General features: G+C 45.2%; 1 protein-coding gene across 1 annotated transcript in view; it reads left to right on the forward strand.

Moving 5' to 3' along the window:
* Nucleotides 1–22725, forward strand: part of dnai4 (dynein axonemal intermediate chain 4) — a gene marked incomplete at both ends in the record, with an annotated part of 65175 nt that overhangs the window by 37455 nt on the left and 4995 nt on the right. The window contains 10 exons of the mRNA XM_084311279.1: nt 3842–3981; nt 5008–5148; nt 7054–7242; nt 9746–9879; nt 10564–10641; nt 10886–11037; nt 13087–13244; nt 13873–13979; nt 14733–14831; nt 21143–21369. Of these exons, the coding sequence (XP_084167405.1) occupies nt 3842–3981; nt 5008–5148; nt 7054–7242; nt 9746–9879; nt 10564–10641; nt 10886–11037; nt 13087–13244; nt 13873–13979; nt 14733–14831; nt 21143–21369 (1425 nt within the window). The remainder of the gene's footprint in view (nt 1–3841; nt 3982–5007; nt 5149–7053; nt 7243–9745; nt 9880–10563; nt 10642–10885; nt 11038–13086; nt 13245–13872; nt 13980–14732; nt 14832–21142; nt 21370–22725) is intronic.

Raw genomic sequence — 22725 nt, forward strand, 5'->3', positions numbered from 1 at the left:
GCGCACTTAGCCCCTGCATGATTCTTAACAGAAACACCCCGAGCCAGCACTATGCACGCGTTGAGACCCAAACACATCAATGGATAGTCTAGCAAGACACCAAACATTGTTCCTCCAAGTCGCCTGGGAGAACGACACAGAGCCGTCGTGCTTCATGTTCCTTCCTCTTTTTATTTAAAAAAGAAAGAAACACAGACTGACATGAATCCCACGTGACGCAGCTGAGGGTAAAAATAGTTAACATTTTTACATCCCGCCACCCTCGCCACAGGGAGGAGACGGAAATCCCCAGAGAGACTTCCCACGCGAGCTGTATAGATTGAAAAGAATATATTGCAACATTGAGCTATGTAACACTTGGGGTAGGGCTCTCCGAGGAGGAGGCACTGAACCAATACACACCCAATAATCGAATTGAATCGAATACACACACAATAGAGCAGAACTCCTTTTTGAAGTTCTACTCACCTTGACAATCTGAGGAGGAGGCTCTGAAACTCTGAGGAGGCTCCCTCACAGGGAAGGAGAGTCAGAACTCACAGAAGGCACTTCTCCCTGAGGAGGAGCTTCGTGAGGAGGAGCGCTGACAACTCCCTGAAACAGATCCATAACATGGACCCGAACAACCCACGGAAGTCTTACCAACAGAGATGCGCTCAGTGACGTACTCTATGGCGGGGGAATTTCCGCGGTGCACACGCCCAATCTTCCAGGGCGTGGGACCAGGAAACTCCCCCCCCCCCCCCCCCCCTCGTACCCTGTAACGTGCCGAACAGCAACGTGACAGGAACCTTGAAGGACAGGTGGTTTTAACCCCTGACCAACAGAAAAAGGGGAGGAAAGGATTACCAGTTCACCCCTTTACGACCCCTCACCCATGATACGATGTAATGACAAGTAGAGCATGACCCAGTCATAGCATGCTACATGAAGTATCTAACAGCTTCACATAGCTCATGTGCTAACCTGCTATCTGATGTTTACTAAGGAAAAAAACACAGAACAGAGAGGGCCCCTTTAAGAGCCCCGATACCAGACTTACACATGTGCTCTGTGGGCCAAACCTAACTCAGTTGTAGATCACAAGACACACACAACCCTTCATCACAACAAAAAATGGCAAAAGTACACTCTTACAGAGGAGAATACAGAATCCTCTTATGTATTGGCCACAGGCCTTGCTAAGCACACATGATAAGTGACCAAACAATCTTTTCTTTTAGGAAAAAATAGTTTCTCAAGCGGAAAGCACAACCCCAGCCATTAAGCTGAGGGTTACATCGTATCCCCACAAACACAGTGACACAATATATTGTAACCAACATGTCTGAGAGGAGGGGGGGAAGCCCCAGGGAAACCGGGGGGGACACCCCTCTTGTCTTACCCTTGATACGACCAAGGCAAACAGGCACCTCTGTTAATGTGTGAACATACTGTTCATTGTCATCACAGGCTGAGAAAAAGATTCATTCCTCAATCACATGTCACTAAGCATAGCTTTACAGGTTTAATTAACCCTCTTAGTTGTGAGTTCACCCACGGTACAAGTACAACGTTACATGAACACACATGTTCTCATCACAACCAAACCAGTTCATTTTTACACACGTAAAAAAACAACGCCGATTCACTACAGAGAGAAGCTATACCAGTGACAAGACAATTCACACACAACACGCGTCGTATCCTCAATGTATTGCAGCAACACATGTTTTGGAAACATCGTTATTACAAAACATTTAGAAGGGAAGAAAAGAAGAAGTGTTTAAAGTCCGGTCGGGACTCCTACCTTCACCCAGAACGCAGGCCGAAAGAACCGCAACACAGGTTAACGGGACACCGAGTTGAACCCAGCACCTCCTGCGCCGGTGACGAGGGTATGTCCGCAACGCCACCCAGCCGCCGTTCTCCATGTTGACGAAGTCCTCGCTGGCACTGGCAACCGGGTGTAGGGTCGACTAACATCCTCTGTCAAAGATGACGTCGTAGTCAGAGTGTTTCAAGGCATGTTATAGTCACAGTATCGTTTCAACAGTGTAGCATTAAGCTAACAGCCGTCCGACTGATAGCAACAAGCTAACGTTTACTAGCCTGGTAAACACAGCGAGCTAGCGCCGCAGCTAACAGCTGACTGGCTAACACAGTAGGCCACAAACTAGCACGCCAGCTAAGCAGCTATCACCTGAACTGTACACAACGACATAACAAGCCACACGTCAGACAGGCCGCTGTCCAAGTCCCTCCCCATCCTAAGAGGGAAAAGAAAAAGAATGTCAAACACAGTTTTCAACGGTGATCCAGATATACAGCGGGGCCAGCACAATTCCCATTTCGGGCTGCAGCCGACTTTGAGCATGGAACTCCCGATAAAGAAGATCCTATGCCCACATTTCCTCGTTAGGGTGTACTTTCACTTTTATGTGAAAGATGGGGCCTGCACGGGACAGAGAAGCATCCGCTCGTCCAGAGAATCCTGGGTTCACCAGGACCTGGTCGCGGCCCACTAGATTGACCATCATGGGCGTCAGACCAAGATCCTCCGACCGCCGTTTGAGAAGCCGAGCAGAGGACCCCAGTCTGGAGTCGGCGTTTCGTAAAATTGTCAGCCAACCCCCACAGCATCAACAACAACCAGAGCTCGCAAGCAAAACAGTACATACCCCACCCTGGAAGCGACCGCTTCCTCACAACAGTCGGTGCTTCCCACATCCAGCGGTATGGCCGGAGGACTGTAGTTGCAGAGCATGTCAGCGGCGTGAGCTCCTAATACGAAAAAGCCATTGAAGGTCAGAATGATCATCATCTTCCAGACACTCCAGTAACGAAGACAATATCGCCGTATTTTCTCGAAATAGTGAGAGAGAAAATAAAGATATGATGTCAACGTATCTTCCCGTTCTTTTGTTTTCCAACTTTCTTCTACTAACAACCTCGTCAAGTGGGGATCTACCGAAGGCACTTCCTTGTGGTGAAAGTGAAGAAGGAGGCGAGTAGGTGACCACACACCTGCTTATGAAGGTAAGCGGATGGGGGTGTGGCCAGACGAATGTTGGGATGTAAAGGTACATGGTGGAATTTTTTATTCAGTGCTCGTGCACGAAGTGAAGTACAGTGCAGATGATGCTGAGCGAAAGCCATAATGAAACAGAACTATTACTCGCACACTGTGTTCCTAAATGATTTTTCCGGTTCGCACAAATAAATCTTTAGAGGCAACTGCGAGTGAAATGGTCGCACTGTAGAGCCCTGACTCTGCTCTGCTCTACTCTGCTCTGCTGTACTCTACTCTACTCTGCTGTACTCTACTCTGCTCTGATGTACTGTACTGTACTCTGCTCTACTGTATTATACTGTACTCTACTCTACTCTGCTGTATTGTACTCTACTCTGCTAATCTGCTTGTCTCTGCTCGAATCTACTCTGTTCTACTCTGCTCTGTTCTACTCTGCTCTGTTCTACTCTACTCTGCTCTGTTCTACTCTGCTCTGTTCTACTCTGTTCTACTCTGCTCTGTTCTACTCTGCTCTGTTCTACTCTGCTCTGTTCTACTCTGCTCTGTTCTGTTCTACTCTGTTCTACTCTACTCTGTTCTACTCTGCTCTGTTCTGTTCTACTCTGCTCTGTTCTACTCTGCTCTGTTCTACTCTGCTCTGTTCTACTCTGCTCTGTTCTACTCTGCTCTGTTCTACTCTGCTCTGTTCTACTCTGCTCTGTTCTACTCAGTTTTTCTACTCTGGTCTTCTCTACTCTATTCTACTATTTTCTACTCTATTCTACTCTGTTCTGCTCTGTTCCAGTCTATTATACTCTCCTCTTCTCTCCTCTTGTCTCCTGTGTGCAGAGAGAGAAGCAGACTCTATGCCGAGCTTTGCAAGAACAGAATGGGCAACGACAGGTACGTGGAGCGCTCCATGCAGACGTCCAACGGAGCTCCCAAGAGCAAAGGGGTCCAGAGCGACCGGGTCGTCAGGGCGGATGCAGGTGAGGCTCTTCCACTTGAAGGGGAACGTAGGGTTCGCACAAGGTCCTTGAAGTGCTTAAAGTGCTTGATTTTTTACAAAAAAAATCAAGGCCTGGAATTCCTTGAAAATAGCATTTTTTTTTTACAATGTGCTTAAAAGGTCATTGAAATTCAAATCAACCATCTGTATTGAAAGTTTTGTTCATCCATGATAGAAAATGTCTGAATCAGGAAATATATATATTTTTTATTTAAAGTGTAACTAATAGTCTGAAATTGGTTTTAAGCCATACATATTGGATCCGATTTTCTTTTCTATAAAAACTGCATTTAAAAGTGAATTGTATCCTTTTAAATGCCCTTTTAAAATGAAAAATAGTGCTTGGAAAAGTACTTGCAAGTCCTTGAATTTCATTTAGCAATGTCTGTGGAAACCCTGGGGACGCCACCTGCTTGAATAATTCACAGGGAGCAGTACGTTCAGCTCAGTGGGTGTTTGTGAACAGGCACCACTCTCTCCTGAAGCTACAGATCAAGAGAGCGCGGACCCTCCAGTCTGTGATGTCAGTGGGATGTCTCTAGTAACTAAGGCTAGAAGTTGTTCAAGTTCATGTTTTGTTTTATTTGTCACATATTAAGGTACATGTGCATTACAGTGAAATGCTTTGTTCTGTGTGAGCCCCCTGAGACTGTGCTTCATACAGTAAGTAAAAAGAATAAAGACCAAACACTATACAAAATATACAATATACAAAACTACAAAGCAGGATTTGTACTACAAAAGTACAAAATGCAAAAAAATGTTGTGTAAAACATTTGTAGTACAAATCCTCCTTTGTAGTTTTGTATATTGTATATTTTGTATAGTGTTTGGTCATCATTCTTTTTACTCACTGTATGAAGCACAATAATAACAGGAGCGAGAGACTTTCAATTGTTTGTTGTGTAAAACATTTTTTTTTCAAACAATTGAGAGTCTCTCGCTCCTGTTATTAAAATACACACAAAATAGAATGTAAACCCTTCCTTTTAATTACCTGTTCCAGGCACCAGCGCCAGCAACTGGGAGATGTACGACTCGTTGGTCGGGGCGGAGCAGGAGGACACGGCCGGCTGTAAAGAGGTTACCATGGAAACCAGCAGGAGACCCGACAAGACCATGTCACTGGTCAGCACCGCCAGCATAGGTGACCACACCTGGAGAACAACATCTGTAGTGGCTTTCATACCTATACCATCACTTCTGAACTCACTGTCGGCCGGAGTGATTCTGAACTCATGATGAGGTTGGGTGGTCCTCTCTGGCAGAGAGACAGTTATGGTTCCATCACTGTGTCCTGTATGATGAGGTTGGTCCTCTCTGGCAGAGAGACAGTTATGGTTCCATCACTGTGTCCTGTATGATAAGGTTGGTCCTCTCTGGCAGAGAGACAGTTATGGTTCCATCACTGTGTCCTGTATGATAAGGTTGGTCCTCTCTGGTAGAGAGACAGTTATGGTTCCATCACTGTGTCCTGTATGATAAGGTTGGTCCTCTCTGGTAGAGAGACAGTTATGGTTCCATCACTGTGTCCTGTATGATAAGGTTGGTCCTCTCTGGCAGAGAGACAGTTATGGTTCCATCATTGTGTCCTGTATGATAAGGTTGGTCCTCTCTGGTAGAGAGACAGTTATGGTTCCATCACTGTGTCCTGTATGATAAGGTTGGTCCTCTCTGGTAGAGAGACAGTTATGGTTCCATCACTGTGTCCTGTATGATGAGGTTGGTCCTCTCTGGTAGAGAGACAGTTATGGTTCCATCACTGTGTCCTGTATGATGAGGTTGGTCCTCTCTGGTAGAGAGACAGTTATGGTTCCATCACTGTGTCCTGTATGATGAGGTTGGTCCTCTCTGGCAGAGAGACAGTTATGGTTCCATCACTGTGTCCTGTATGATGAGGTTGGTCCTCTCTGGCAGAGAGACAGTTATGGTTCCATCACTGTGTCCTGTATGATAAGGTTGGTCCTCTCTGGCAGAGAGACAGTTATGGTTCCATCATTGTGTCCTGTATGATAAGGTTGGTCCTCTCTGGTAGAGAGACAGTTATGGTTCCATCACTGTGTCCTGTATGATAAGGTTGGTCCTCTCTGGTAGAGAGACAGTTATGGTTCCATCACTGTGTCCTGTATGATAAGGTTGGTCCTCTCTGGCAGAGAGACAGTTATGGTTCCATCACTGTGTCCTGTATGATAAGGTTGGTCCTCTCTGGTAGAGAGACAGTTATGGTTCCATCATTGTGTCCTGTATGATAAGGTTGGTCCTCTGGTAGAGAGACAGTTATGGTTCCATCATTGTGTCCTGTATGATACGGTTGGTCCTCTCTGGTAGAGAGACAGTTATGGTTCCATCATTGTGTCCTGTATGATAAGGTTGGTCCTCTCTGGTAGAGAGACAGTTATGGTTCCATCACTGTGTCCTGTATGATAAGGTTGGTCCTCTCTGGTAGAGAGACAGTTATGGTTCCATCATTGTGTCCTGTATGATGAGGTTGGTCCTCTCTGGTAGAGAGACAGTTATGGTTCCATCACTGTGTCCTGTATGACTTGTGTGACTTGCACTGGCATCTGTTTCTGTATGAAGCCATTATTGATGATCTTCTAGCCTGCATCACTTCATTACTGGACTGGAACTCTGGACCTCATCACACTCACTCTGGTGATCGTCTTGTACGCTTAGAGTCCCCAGAGTTTGTACTGAATTAGGAAAATCTGCTTTTAGCTTCTGTGCCCCCGACACGTGGAATGTTTAAAACTTAAACTCAATACTTTAATATCAATTGGTCAGTTTAAATCTATAATGGCCAACCATTTCACCTCAGTCTGTACTTGTTTTGATTCTTTTAAATTGTTTAATTGATTTACTTTTCCGTTTCTATATAGTTTTTGTATTATGTATTCCTCTATAATACCTCTTGACTTCACTGTAAAAGGAGAGCCTGCTCTCTATGATCTTTCCGAGATGAAATAAAGATTCCTTTGGCTGTTGAGCCGATGGGTAACTCTACTCGCTGCCTGCACACAGAGTTTGACGTGACGGTCTGCTCTCTCTGCAGTCAGCGGCTCCAGCATGCGCTCAGAGCGCGTGGAGCTCCAGGCGGCGGTGCATTCGGAGGCGGAGGACCCGGCGCTGGTCCTGCTCTCAGCCAGCTTCCGGCAGAGTCTGCTGGTGATGGAGAGGACGGTCCTGGAGAACGTCTTCCAGACCCAGCTGGCTGCTTACAGGCGGCTGCCTGGACCACCGGGTAAAGAGACTGCATTCATATAGAACGCTTTGCAACTGATGCCTCATGGTCACCCGCTCACTCACTCACTCACACACCCACACACTCACACACTCACACACCCACACACACACTCACACACTCACACACTCACACACCCACACACACCCACACACTCACACACCCACACACTCACACACTCACACACCCACACACTCACACACACTCACTCACACTCACACACTCACACTCACACACACTCACACACTCACACACCCACACACCCACCACACACCCACACACCCACCACACACCCACACACTCACACACTCACACTCACACATCCACACACTCACACACACTCACCCGCTCACTCACACACACACTCACACACACTAAGGCTGAGCCTGAACCCTGTTTTTAGGGTTCGAACGTTCGCCAGGGTTTATCGAACGAACGTTCGAACGTTCGTTTTTTAAAATCTTTTAATAAATTTTTTTTTCATTTTTTTAATAATACTTTTTTTTTTTATTGTATTATTATAGATCCTACGGAGGGCGGCATTGCATAGTCTATTGGTGAAAAACATGTTGTTTACAGTGGTGGCTGTTCATGTAAACATGTAATTAAACAAAGCACTCAGAAGAAAATAAACAAGCTACTGAATCAAAGTATGATAAACAATAGCCCTTGCAGTCACGTAAGGGGCTAGATAAACAAATGCATTCGTTTTGTGGCATTAACCGAACGTTATATAGTTAGTGTTACACGTTCAATAACAGGTATTCACTCTTGGTCGACGGGGAGGGGAGCCGGGAGGAGAGGCGCACGCCTCGGCTCAACAGACCCATCCACCGTCTACCTCGGAACGGCCGGGCTCCCAACACGCCTGCCGCCCGTCCGCCCTACCACCGTTCCGAGGTAGACGGTGGACGGGTCTGTCCACCGTGCGCCTGCTGTTGTTTCCAACGCAACCACCTCCCGCCATGAAGCTCGCGCTCCGTGGCCGAAAAAGGATGGTATTCATTAATGATCCTTCTGCAGGTTCACCTACGGAAACCTTGTTACCGATTACTTACTCGGCGGGGAGCTAACTACGGCTCCCCGGTAGCTACGGTAAGTCTGTTGAGGCTTGCCGATTGGTGGTAACAGCAGAGGCGGGTGCAAGCGGTGTGACGTAATTGGCAGAATCGCCTGTCAATCAAAATAGAGCTCTGGTTGAGAAATAGTATCCCGCTGCAGCCCGGCAGACCATACTGGTTGAGCCGAGCGCCTCGCATTCACATCACCTCAACCCCGTGCGCATCCTTTATTTTTTTTTCACCGAACGTTCGAACCTATTAATTAAAGTCCGAATGTCAGCGTAACGAACGAACGTTCGAACGTTCGGGCTCAGCCTTAACACACACACTCACACACTCACACACACACTCACCCACACACCCACACACTCACACACCCACCATGCAAGGTGCCGACCTGCTCACTGGGAGCAGTTAAGGGGTTAAAGGTGCTATAGATTAAACATTTATGTAGAGAAATCTTTTCTTTTTTTAATAATATATCCACAGAGCTTTTAGAAAGTTGCGGAATACATTTAAAAAAATATTCTATAGGTGAATTCAGAAGCAGTAATTGCAGTAAGTATAATGCTGGATCGGTAGAAAATTGCTAATCCACCCCCACGTCCGTGATTTCTCAATATAACTGTAACCGGGTGAAGTGACTTCGTTCAACAGTGCATAATAATGATTTATAGCTAAGTGAGCGGGTGTTCAGGGGAGTCATTTTGTGACAAAAGTTACGCTTGGAAACATTGGGAGAATGGGTTGAAGGCAGGGGGCGCAGAGCGGAATAATAATTTGTGCGAGACTGATGGTGGGGCGGGATAGTGTCCAGAATGAGCAAATCGATGATGAAGACGGAGGAGTTGAGTGGTCGTCGAGGAGACCGATGCAAATATCTGGCATGAAAAATGCCAGCATCTTTACACACAGCGTACGATAGTTTGTCGAGGGTGCCAGTTGAAGGAAATATAGGTTTTTCAAGGTGTATATAGTGTTAAATATTGGTGGATGACAGCATCTACTTATAGCCAGGTCAGAGAGGTAGATGTGGTGAAGGAGGCGGTCAGAGAGAGTCAGTGTGGTAGCAGCAAGCAGGGTGTGTGCATGCCGAGGTCGTTCAGCACATAACAACTGATAAGGACTGAGAGCAGGCAGAATGGTCAGAGATAGAGTTTGACATCAATAGAACGGACGTTTAATGCGTGTTAAAGGTGAATAGCAGTTGCCATGACAGCGTGTCACATAGCAACGAGAAGAGAGGCCGGGCCTGTCGTTGCTATGCCGAGAATATTATAATGTGGAGTTCCTTCCGGGTGTAAGTACGAACAGGACCTCGAGGAGGCTAGCTTCGGCTAACAAAGAAGGGTTTTGGCTAACGACGAGGCCTCAACCACCATTGATTGAATATTCGATCCCATCCCTAACAATAATCATGTATGTATATGTGTTGAGTGTAGAGCCTGACGGTGTGGCCAGGCCCGTGGCTGAGGGCGGGTCCGGCTCCCCGGCTCTGGAGAGACTCTGGGCCTTCCACTGTGAGCTCACCGCAGGACGCCCCGTCACCAGCATGGCCTGGAACCGGAAGAACCCGGTAACCAAGACCAGCGGCACCACCATACTGAGGATCACACGCATTAAAGGGGCACTTCACCAAAACAACAACGCTGATTTACACATTCATTTAGTTTGACAGTTATTGGGAGTAAATTAGTTTGAATAAGGCCACCAGTGATGTCATCGGGGACATTGAATCCTTATGTTCAGCTCAGTGAAATGATAAGGAATTAGTCCCTATAAGACAATGTGTTGCTATTTCTTCATCTACATCATTTAGTGGAGCTGTAATTAACACAACACAAGGATTCTTCACACTTTATATTTATGGATGAAGGATTGCACTACAACTCGTACACCTTACTGTAAATTGTACCTAAAATTGTACCTCATCCCATTTCTGCTTTGCACTAGATAGTACTGTACATTAGTACACTGCATAGTATTGTGTATTGTATATTATATGGTAACTCAGAACATTGTACATATGTCTATACCGAACACTGTGACCTCATTTTCTTCTTCTAAATTCATGCTATATTATGTTATTATGTTATTTGATACTATCTTGTCTAGCACAGTCTCTGGAGCGTAACAGTAAGAAGCATTTTGTATGAAAGTATTCTGTACTTCTGTATGACAACTATTAAAGAACTTGAGAACTTGAACTTGGGATTCAATGCCCTTGTTTATTATTGACTTAATGTAATAATGTTCTCAGGACCTCCTGGCTGTGGGCTATGGTCAGGTTGACCAGAAAGCAGGCTTGATCTGCTGCTGGTCCTACAAAAACCCTACAGTAAGTTAGAAGCCGTTTCTTTCTTTCTTTCTTTCTTTCTTTCTTTCTTTCTTTCTTTCTTTCTTTCTTTCTTTCTTTCTTTCTCTTTCTTTCTTTCTTTCTTTCTTTCTTTCTTTCTTTCTTTCTTTCTTTCTTTCTTTCTTTCTTTCTTTCTTTCTTTCTTTCTGTCTGTCTGTCTGTCTGTCTGTCTGTCTGTCTGTCCTGTCTGTCTGTCTCACATCTCACCACGTGCCCCTCCCTCTAGTGGCCAGAGAGGGTGTTCCACAGTGAGAGTGGTGTGACGGCTCTGGACTTCTCAGCCAGTAACCCCGTCCTGCTGGCCGTGGGGATGTATGACGGCAGCATTGCCACATACAACGTCCAGAGACAAGAGGACTCACTGGTTATAGACAACAGGTGAGAGAGAGAGATGGTAAGTTAGAGTGTTGTGTTCATTCACAGTTAAAAACTGTAGAGGTTCAGTAGTTTCTTGTTGATATATCACATGCACACTCCCACACACATTTAGATTAACATTACAACTGCAAATACATGGGCTGTCCAAAAGATTGCTAAATGGACGTACAGTATATGGTTCTTCAGGGCAAGGGCTCAGCTGTTGCAAAGATACATGATAATATACCCGTTTAAAAAAGGTTTCGCTAATAGGCTTTAACTATTAGTATGAAACCAGTACACTTTTTATACCACGCAATGAAGACCTTTTCTCCATGTGTTACTTATTATCACCAGCAGGTGGAGCCATAGCTCCACAGACAGGTTGTCATTTCAAAGCCAACCACCTGTGTTGGGTACTAATAATCACACTGTAACACAAGTCTAGTTTACCTACAAATATTTTTACCTTTTTTCTGTGTTGAACCCTAAAATGGATACTTACAAAAAGAAAACCCGCTGTCCCACCACCCACTGTCCTACCACCCACTGTCCTACCACCCACTGTTCTACTACCCGCTGTCCTACCACCCGCTGTCCTACCACCCACTGTCCTACCACCCGCTGTTCTACCACCCGCTGTCCTACCACCCGCTGTCCTACCACCCGCTGTCCTACCACCCGCTGTCCTACCACCCACTGTCCTACCACCCACTGTCCTACCACCCACTGTAGTGTCCTACCACCCGCTGTCCTACCACCCGCTGTCCTACCACCAGCTTTCCTACCACCCACTGTCCTACCACCCACTGTGCTACCACCCACTGTCCTACCACCCGCTGTCCTACCACCCACTGTAGTGTCCTACCACCCGCTGTCCTACCACCCGCTGTTCTACCACCCACTGTCCTACCACCCACTGTCCTACCACCCGCTGTCCTCAGTCTGGTTCAGGTTCAGTCTGGCATTTCTTTAAAGGTGGAGGAACACCTACAGTAACTGCTTAACTCTTTGACTGCCACTCTTTGACTGTTTTTCCATCTGTACTCCCTGGCGCCAGCAGGGGGAAAAAACTTTTAATTCTACATACCTTCGTTCCTGCGCTATCCCATGCAAAAAATCGCCTTGTTTCAAAATAATCCAGTTCCGTTTCCTGGAACGCGAGATATGATGTGTTTTGTGCGCATATGCGCATTTCGTGCGGGTTGCTCGTCTGCCACCTATATTATTTCCAGGTCAAAGGTAACATGACCATAGTAGAATGATTCACAAACCCTTCACGGAATAGTTTTCTGACGCTGGGATCATTACAAAGGCATGTTTTATGATGGGGTTCGGTAAAATAGACGTTACCTTTGTCAGCAGGTCCACCAAAACCCTGTCTACTCTTGCTCCGAAGTGTCTGCAGTCCATCGAAGTGTTTAGTACCATCTGTCCCAAAATGTCCGCTACACAAACGTGTTTCATCCTTTGATCTGCCGTGCATTGTTTATTTAGATGGGGCATGTGCACCTGCACACCACTTATGTGCACCCCTGATAATAAGTATGTCAGCTTGAATAACGCTTCCTCTTCCCATCTCTCTCTCCCTCTCTCTTCTCTCTTATTGCTAATTCTATTTTTCTTATGTATCTCATCTCCCTTCTTCATTATACTTTTCTACTTCTCCCTCTCTCTTCTCTCTTATTGCTAATTCTTTTTTTCTATCTCATCTCCTTTCTTCATTATACTTTTCTCTCTCTCTCTCTTTCTTTCTCTTCTTACTGTCTCTCTCTCTCTTCTTTCTTATTGCTAATTCTGTTTTTTCTATCTAATCTCCCTTCCTTATTATACTTTTCTCTCTCTATTTCTCTTCTTACTGTCCCTCTCTCTCTTCTTGCTAATTCTATTCTCTCTCTCTCTCTCTCTCTCTCTCTCTCTCTCTCTCTCTCTCTCTCTCTCTCTCTCTCTCTCTCTCTCTCTCTCTCTCTCTCTCTCTCTCTCTCTCTCTCTCTCTCTCTCTCTCTCTCTCTCTCTCTCTCTCTCTCTCTCTCTCTCTCTCTCTCTCTCTCTCTCTCTCTCTCTCTCTAGTGAGTCTGTCCATAAACACAGCAGTCCTGTGTGGCAGGTTAAGTGGATAGAGCAAGATAGAGATGTGTCTATGTTGGACAAAGGAGAAGCTCTGATCTCTGTGTCGGCCGATGGCAGGATCTGCAAGTGGTTCCTACACAAAGGCTTCGACTGTATAGGTACACTACTGTATACACATACCTAGTATAGGTACACTACTGTATACACGTACCTAGTAAATATACCTAGTATAGGTACAATACTGTATACACATACCTAGTAAACATACCTAGTATAAGTACACTACTGTATACACATACCTAGTATAGATATAATACTGTACACATACCTAGTATAGGTACACTATAACTTCTAACATGTATCCTCTCTAACACTGACGTGTGCATTCCTCTACTATAACATGTATCCTCTCTAACACTGACGTGTGTATTCCTCTACTATAACATGTATCCTCTCTAACACTGACGTGTGTATTCCTCTACTATAACATGTATCCTCTCTAACACTGACGTGTGTATTCCTCTACTATAACATGTATCCTCTCTAACACTGACATGTGTATTCCTCTACTATAACATGTATCCTCTCTAACACTGACGTGTGTATTCCTCTACTATAACATGTATCCTCTCTAACACTGACGTGTGCATTCCTCTACTATAACATGTATCCTCTCTAACACTGATGTGCATTCCTCTACTATAACATGTATCCTCTCTAACACTGATGTGCATTCCTCTACTATAACATGTATCCTCTCTAACACTGACGTGTATTCCTCTGCAGACGTGATGAAGCTGAAGAGGACAGGTAATGAGAAGACGAAGGCTGGTGAACAGAAGACGTTTATCTCCAGACAGGCTCCAGGGCTCTGCATCGACTTCCACCCCGCGGTAAACTGATCACAGCATTTAATTTAATTTAAACTCTTTTATACGTACTACAGAATTTCTACCTACTATGCTAATATGTCTGTACTACTACCTACTATGCTAATATGTCTATACTAATATACATATACTACTACCTACTATGCTAATATCTCTATACTACTATACCTATACTACCACCTACTATGCTAATATGTCTATACTACTATAACTATATTACTGCCTGCTATGCTAATATGTCTATACTACTATACCTATACTACTACCTACTGTGTCATCTCAGATCTCAGAGTTCTGCACATGGATCTGGATAATTATCCCACCAAGCTAATGAAATAAATTAATCTGTTATCACGAGAAAACAGACTTTATTATATCGAGATACCGAAATAATAAGTCGTTATCGCGAGAAAACGGCAATAAAATTATAAATAAAGACATTGCCGTTCTCGGCTTCCGTACACAAATGCAGATGACAAGTACAGTATGAGGAGGTATAAATCTATATTCATAATTAATTATGTAAAATATTAAATGTAATGCTTTGAAGGCACAACAATTGCATTTCTAATGAATATCAAGGTTAGAAAATATATTTGCTACAGTAGATTTAACATGACTTCCTTTAATCTAATGTTCATTTGTTAATTTGAATACATCTGTTCCCATCTTGTATTGTACAATAATTGTTGCAACAAATTGTAAAGCGCTTTGGATCAAAGAGATTTATAAATGTATACGCCTCTGTCTCTGTAGGACTCGAACGTCTACCTGGTCGGAACAGAGGAAGGACACGTCCACAGCTGCTCCTGTTCCAACCACGAGCAGTTTCTGGAGACGTACACAGGACACAAGGTAGAGTCTATATCATGAGGACACCGATCACTGTGGTAGTTTAACCAGAGCCAGTCTATATAATGAGGAGACAGATCACTGTGGTAGTTTAACCAGAGCCAGTCTATATCATGAGGACACAGATCACTGTGGTAGTTTAACCAGAGCCAGTCTATATAATGAGGAGACGGATCACTGTGGTAGTTTAACCAGAGCCAGTCTATATAATGAGATGGATCACTGTGGTAGTTTAACCAGAGCCAGTCTATATAATGAGGAGACGGATCACTGTGGTAGTTTAACCAGAGACAGTCTATATCATGAGATGGATCATTGTGGTAGTTTAACCAGAGCCAGTCTATATAATGAGATGGATCACTGTGGTAGTTTAACCAGAGCCAGTCTATATCATAAGGAGACAGATCACTGTGGTAGTTTAACCAGAGCCAGTCTATATAATGAGGAGACGGATCACTGTGGTAGTTTAACCAGAGCCAGTCTATATAATGAGGAGACGGATCACTGTGGTAGTTTAACCAGAGCCAGTCTATATAATGAGATGGATCACTGTGGTAGTTTAACCAGAGCCAGTCTATATAATGAGGAGACGGATCACTGTGGTAGTTTAACCAGAGACAGTCTATATCATGAGATGGATCACTGTGGTAGTTTAACCAGAGCCAGTCTATATAATGAGATGGATCACTGTGGTAGTTTAACCAGAGCCAGTCTATATCATACGGAGACAGATCACTGTGGTAGTTTAACCAGAGCCTGTCTATATCATGAGGACACAGATCACGGTGGTAGTTTAACCAGAGCCAGTCTATATAATGAGATGGATCACTGTGGTAGTTTAACCAGAGCCAGTCTATATCATGAGATGGATCACTGTGGTAGTTTAACCAGAGCCAGTCTATATCATAAGGAGACAGATCACTGTGGTAGTTTAACCAGAGCCAGTCTATATCATGAGATGGATCACTGTGGTAGTTTAACCAGAGCCAGTCTATATAATGAGATGGATCACTGTGGTAGTTTAACCAGAGACAGTCTATATCATAAGGAGACAGATCACTGTGGTAGTTTAACCAGAGCCAGTCTATATCATAAGGAGACAGATCACTGTGGTAGTTTAACCAGAGCCAGTCTATATCATGAGGACACAGATCACTGTGGTAGTTTAACCAGAGACAGTCTATATCATGAGATGGATCACTGTGGTAGTTTAACCAGAGCCAGTCTATATAATGAGATGGATCACTGTGGTAGTTTAACCAGAGACAGTCTATATAATGAGATGGATCACTGTGGTAGTTTAACCAGAGACAGTCTATATCATGAGATGGATCACTGTGGTAGTTTAACCAGAGACAGTCTATATAATGAGATGGATCACTGTGGTAGTTTAACCAGAGCCAGTCTATATAATGAGATGGATCACTGTGGTAGTTTAACCAGAGACAGTCTATATAATGAGATGGATCACTGTGGTAGTTTAACCAGAGACAGTCTATATAATGAGATGGATCACTGTGGTAGTTTAACCTAGTCTGTGTGGTTTAATTTCACCGTGCATCCCTGTTGGAAGAGCTTTCTCTGTGTGGTTTAATTTCACCGTGCATCCCTGTTGGAAGAGCTTTCTCTGTGTGGTTTAATTGCACCGTGCATCCCTGTTGGAAGAGCTTTCTCTGTGTGGTTTAATTGCACCGTGCATCTCTGTTGGAAGAGATTTCTCTGTGTGGTTTAATTTCACCGTGCATCCCTGTTGGAAGATATTTCTGTGTCACTGTGGTTTAATTTCACTGTGCATCCCTGTTGGAAGAGCTTTCTCTGTGTGGTTTAATTTCACCGTGCATCCCTGTGTTGGAAGAGCTTTCTCTGTGTGGTTTAATTTCACTGTGCATCTCTGTTGGAATCGCTTTCTCTGTGTGGTTTAAGTTCACCGTGCATCCCTGTTGGAAGAGCTTTCTCTGTGTGGTTTAATTTCACTGTGCATCCCTGTTGGAAGAGCTTTCTCTGTGTGGTTTAATTTCACCGTGCATCCCTGTTGGAAGAGTTTTCTCTGTGTGGTTTAATTTGACTGTGCATCCCTGTTGGAAGAGCCTTCTCTGTGTGGTTTAATTTCACCGTGCATCCCTGTTGGAAGAGCTTTCTCTGTGTGGTTTAATTTCACCGTGCATCCCTGTTGGAAGAGCTTTCTCTGTGTGGTTTAATTTCACCGTGCATCCCTGTTGGAAGAGCTTTCTCTGTGTGCTTTAATTTCACTGTGCATCCCTGTTGGAAGAGCTTTCTCTGTGTGGTTTAATTTCACCGTGCATCCCTGTTGGAAGAGCTTTCTCTGTGTGGTTTAATTTCACCGTACATCCAGTGTTGGAAGAGCTTTCTCTGTGTGGTTTAATTTCACCATACATCCAGTGTTGGAAGAGCTTTCTCTTGTTCAGTCCAACTCTGTGATTTAGCTGCTAAAGAAGCAACATTTCCTCAATGAAAAGGTGAATATAAGATCAGATCAGTTTGAGATAAGATCAGATAAGACAAGACAAGTATAAGATATTCCTTTATTGATCCCTGTGGGGAAATGTGGGCATCATAGCTGTATGGGGGATGGGGGAGGGGAGGTACAGGTATGGGCAGGGTAATAGTAGAAAGACTGAATAAAAAAAATATGAGAAAAGTAGACAAAGATGCAGATGAGCGTCTGTAGTTCAAGTTCAAGTTCTTTAATAGTTGTCATACAGAAGTACAGAATACTTTCATACAAAATGCTTCTTACTGTTACGCTCCAGAGACTGTGCTAGACAAGATAGTATCAAATAACATAATAACATAATATAGCATGAATTTAGAAGAAGAAAATGAGGTCACAGTGTTCGGTATAGACATATGTACAATGTTCTGAGTTACCATATAATATACAATACACAATACTATGCAGTGTACTAATGTACAGTACTATCTAGTGCAAAGCAGAAATGGGATGAGGTACAATTTTAGGTACAATTTACAGTAAGGTGTACGAGTTGTAGTGCAATCCTTCATCCATAAATATAAAGTGTGGGGAGTGGGTGCTACAGTGTGTTTGTTTAAAGTGGGTGTGTGCTATAAAGTGTGTGGAGTGGGTGCTACAGTGTGTTTGTTTAAAGTGAGTGTGTGCGTGTGGATGTGTGTGCTATGTGCGTTTGGTGGTTGTTGTTGTGTAGTGTTCATTCATTGTTCGTTTAGCAGCCTGATGGCCTGGGGATAGAAGCTACTTCTGAGTCTTTCTGTGCTCGCCTTGAGACTCCGGTATCGCTTGCCTGACCGCAGCAGTTCAAAGAGGCAGTTGTTCGGGTGACTGGAGTCTTTAATGATTCTCTTAGCCTTGCCCTTGCAACGCTTGTAGTAAATGTTCTGGAGGGTGGGGAGCCCCCCTCCAATTGTGCGTTCGGCTGAACGTGTCACTCTTTGTAGTCTGCTTCGGTCTTTTGCAGTGCTATTCCCAAACCAGGAGGTGATGTTGCCGGTCAAGATGCTCTCTATTGTACATGAGTAGAAGTTCTTAAGGATCTTCTGGCTGACTTGGAACTTCCTTAGGCGCCTGAGGAAGTAGAGGCGTTGTCGTGCCTTCTTCACCACACTGTTAATGTGTGTGGTCCATGTCAAGTCCTCGGATATGTAGGCTCCGAGGTACTTGAAGCTGTTGACTCTCTCAACCGGTGCCCCGTCGATGCTGAGGGGGCTGTAGTCCTTGACCCCCGACCTCCTGAAGTCCACAATCATCTCCTTTGTTTTGCTGACGTTCAGGGAGAGGCTGTTTTCCTGGCACCATCCCGCCAGGACCTTGACCTCTTCCAGGTAGGCCCTCTCGTCGTTGGCAGAGATCAGGCCCACCACCACTGTGTCGTCAGCAAATTTGACGATTGTATTGCTACTCCGCTGAGCCACACAGTCGTGTGTGTACAGGGAGTAGAGGAGGGGACTCAGAACACAGCCCTGGGGGGCCCCTATGTTGAGGGTGATGGATGAGGAGGTGCAGTTGCCTGCTCTCACCACCTGGGGTCTGCCAGTCAGGAAGTCCAAGACCCACTGGCAGAGGTCATAGCCCAAGCCCAGGTCCCTGAGCTTGGCTATGAGTATGGAGGGGACTATGGTATTGAATGCCGAGCTGTAGTCGATGAATAGCATTCTCACATAGTTCCCCTGCCTCTTGTCCAGGTGTGATGCTGCTGTGTGCAGCACATGGGATATGGCGTCCTCCGTGGACCTGTTGGGGCGGTATGCAAATTGCAGGGGGTCCATGTTGATGGGGAGGGAGGAGCAGATGTAGCCCTTTACTAGCTTCTCAAAGCACTTCATGGCTATGGAGGTGAGAGCTACAGGGCGGTAGTCGTTGAGGCAAGCAGGCTTGGATTTTTTGGGTACAGGGATAATAGTGGACTTCTTCAGGCAGGTGGGGATGACAGCCTGTTCTAAGGACAGGTTAAATATGTCAGTGAATACTGGGGCCAGTTGGTCGGCACAGACTTTTAGGACGCGGCCGGGGATGCCGTCCGGACCTGCTGCCTTCCTGATATTCACTTTTTTAAAGGTCCGCCTCACCTCATGCTCTGTTACCCTGAACACTGCGCCTCCATCAGCAGCCGACCCCCCCCCCCCCATTGCCGAGGCTTGTGAGCTGGTGTTGTTATTACCAGCATCAAACCTCGCATAGAAGGTATTGAGGTCGTTTGCTAAGGAGATGTCACTGTTCAGTTTGAGGGAGGCGCCTTTGTAGTCTGTCATCGTTTTGAGCCCCTGCCACATAGCTCTAGAGTCAGCTTGTTCAAACTGGAGTTCAATTTTATCCCTGTAGCGCCGTTTGGCCTCTGACACTGTCCTCCTTACGTTGTGTCGCGCCACCTTGTGGTCATTCATGTTGCCTGCCACTAGGCCGTCATTGTATGCTTTGGTGCGCTCTCTCAGAGCTTCACGGACGGATTTGTCTACCCAGGGTTTTTGATTTGGGTAAACTTTCATTTTGGTAGTGGGGATTGTTTCTTTCACCCTAGTACAAACATAGTCCAGCACTGTCTCCGTGTAGGCATTAATGTTATCTGTGTCGCGGAACACAATCCAGTCTGTGTGGTGAAACACTGACCGGATCGTCTCTTCTGACGTCAGATCCCATTTCTGCACCTCTCGCGAGACTACGGGAGTACTTTTAATTCTCTGTTTGTACTTTGGTGAAAGAAAAATTGACGCGTGATCTGATTTACCAAAGCCACTATCAGAATGAGCCTTGTAGCCACCTTTAAATTGCGTGTAACAGTGATCTAGGATGTTACCGCCTCTGGTGTTGCAAGTCACATGCTGATAGAAGTCAGGCAATACCTTTCTCAGATTGGCGCTATTGAAATCTCCCAGTACTAAAATGGCTGCGTTAACGTTAGCCACTTGTATTCTATTTACCTCGTCGTGTAGTCTGGAGAGCGCAACCTTGTTGCTGGCTTGCGGTGGAATATACACTCCGATCAGGACGATCGCCGTTAACTCCCTCGGGAGGAAGAAAGGACGACACTTGATGGTTATATATTCCAGTTCTGGGGAGCAGTGGTTGGATAATTCCTTCACGTTCGTTGGATCACTCCAATTTTTGTTAAACATGAAGGCAATACCTCCTCCACGTTGTTTACCGGACTCTGATGACCGATCCTTGCGATGGATAAAGAAGTGATCCGCTGGTTGAATTGCGTGATCTGGAACCTCCGGTGTGAGCCATGTTTCGGTGAAGCAAAGGACATTGCAGTCCCTAACGTCTCTTTGATATTGAATCCTTGCTCGGATGTCATCCAGTTTATTGTCTATTGATTGTACATTGGCTAGCAATATACTGGGCAGTGGTGTGCGGTGGCGTCTGGATCTCAGCCTGTTACGGATCCCAGCCCTCTTTCCTCGTCGTCTTTTCCTGGGCTCTGGGAACAAAGGGTCTGGTCCTAATCTCCGGAGAATTTCTTCAGGCCATTGATGCGGTTCAGAAAGCTGATCCAGCGAGTAATCCAGTTGGTAAGTTTCCCGTAATCCAATGTCTATGAGTGACTGACGGTCATATACATTAAATGCACCAACAGTTGGTACGCACAAAACTCTAAAAACTATAAATATTAACAAAAGTAAACACAGTCTCGACGGAGCGAACAGAGAGGCAGCCGGTCGGAGCGGCGCCATCATCAATGTGTATGCCCTATCGGTTATATTATACGCTAATGGGGCAAGTGATTGAATGTAAATTCAAGCCCCTGAATTTCCCCAAGGGGATCAATAAATTAATATCTTATCTTATCTAAAGTGTACTGTGATCTGCACTCTCCTAGGCTCCTCTGTATCGGATCACATGGTCTCCCTTCTGCCCCGAAGTCTTCCTGAGCTGTTCCTCCGATTGGACCATCCAGCTGTGGAGGCGGGACTTGCTCAGGCCCGTGCTGGGGTTCAACTCTGCCCAGGGGTCGGTCTATGACATCATGTGGTCCCCCAGGTGTGCCACTGTGTTCGGGGCCATTAACGAGGAACACCTGGAGATCTGGGACCTGAGAGCCAGCATGTGAGAGGACCGGCTGTTTCTCACTCAAACTGTCTGTTTAAAACCACTTCATATTCAAACCGTTTCAAGCTGCTTGTTTCAAACGACTTCATATTCAAACCGTTTCAAGCGGTCTGTTTCAAACCACTTCATATTCAAACCGTTTCAAGCGGTCTGTTTCAAACCACTTCATATTCAAACTGTTTCAAGCGGTCTGTTTCAAACCACTTCATATTCAAACCGTTTCAAGCGGTCTGTTTCAAAGTTAAACTACTTCATATTCAAACTGTTTCAAGCTGTCTGTTTCAAACCACTTCATATTCAAACAGTTTCAGGGGCGGTCAGGTGGCGTAGCGGAGATTGTGCTCGTCACCAATGCAAGAGGCTGCGGTCTCGACTCCCGGAGAGTCAGCATTGCCTTGGCTCGGGCTGATCGCTATACTAACTCGTTTGGCTGAGTTAGGGGGAGGGGAGCGGTGGGTGGGTCCTGGGCGTTGTGGACAGCGACCCCTACAGTTCGGTCAGGGCGCCTGCTCAGCGAAGGTAGGATCTGGTGAGAGGTAGTGCGGCCTTCCACACGTTACACTCTCCCAGTGAGAATCTGCGCGGCCAGGCTGGCTGCTGGCTGGCTGCACATGCGTCGGAGGAAAGCATGTGACAGTCTCCGGCCTCTCGGACCAACAGTAGGGGAAAGTGCGCAACAACCATGAAGGGGGTTGGGAATTGGCATAACGACTAACAGTGGGATGGGAGAAAAATCGGAAAAAAGAAGGAGGGGGAAAAATATAATCAAAAAAATAATAATAATAAATAAACAGTTTCAAACTACTTCATATTCAAACTGTTTCAAGCTGTCTGTTTCATAGATAGATAGATAGATAGATAGATAGATAGATAGATAGATAGATAGATAGATAGATAGATAGATAGATAGATAGATAGATAGATAGATAGATAGATAGATAGATAGATAGATAGATAGATAGATACTTTATTAATCCCCTTGGGGAAATTCAGGGTATCTCGCAGCTCACACAGTATACAGACATTGACAGTTCTCATTCAATTGTTTCACGTTATGTCTGCAACATGAATTAAAAATAAGCACATGATAAAAAATAAGTGTGATGAGATAAAAGCAGGTGTATAAAACAAGTGTGTAAAAAACAGGTGTATGAAAAACCATGTATAAAAACAGGTGTATGAAAAACCATGTATAAAAACAGGTGTAAAAACAGGTGTGTGGGTCAGAGGTCAAGGTCCCCTGCACTATATTACGCTGTTGTACAGTCTGATGGCTGTGGGGACAAAGGACCTCCTATGCCGCTCAGTCCGTGAGTGCAGGGAGATGAGCCGTCCGCTGCGACTGCTGCTCTG

This window comes from Notolepis coatsorum (assembly GCF_963971535.1).
Source record: "Notolepis coatsorum genome assembly, chromosome: 3".
Classification (NCBI taxonomy): domain Eukaryota; kingdom Metazoa; phylum Chordata; class Actinopteri; order Aulopiformes; family Paralepididae; genus Notolepis; species Notolepis coatsorum.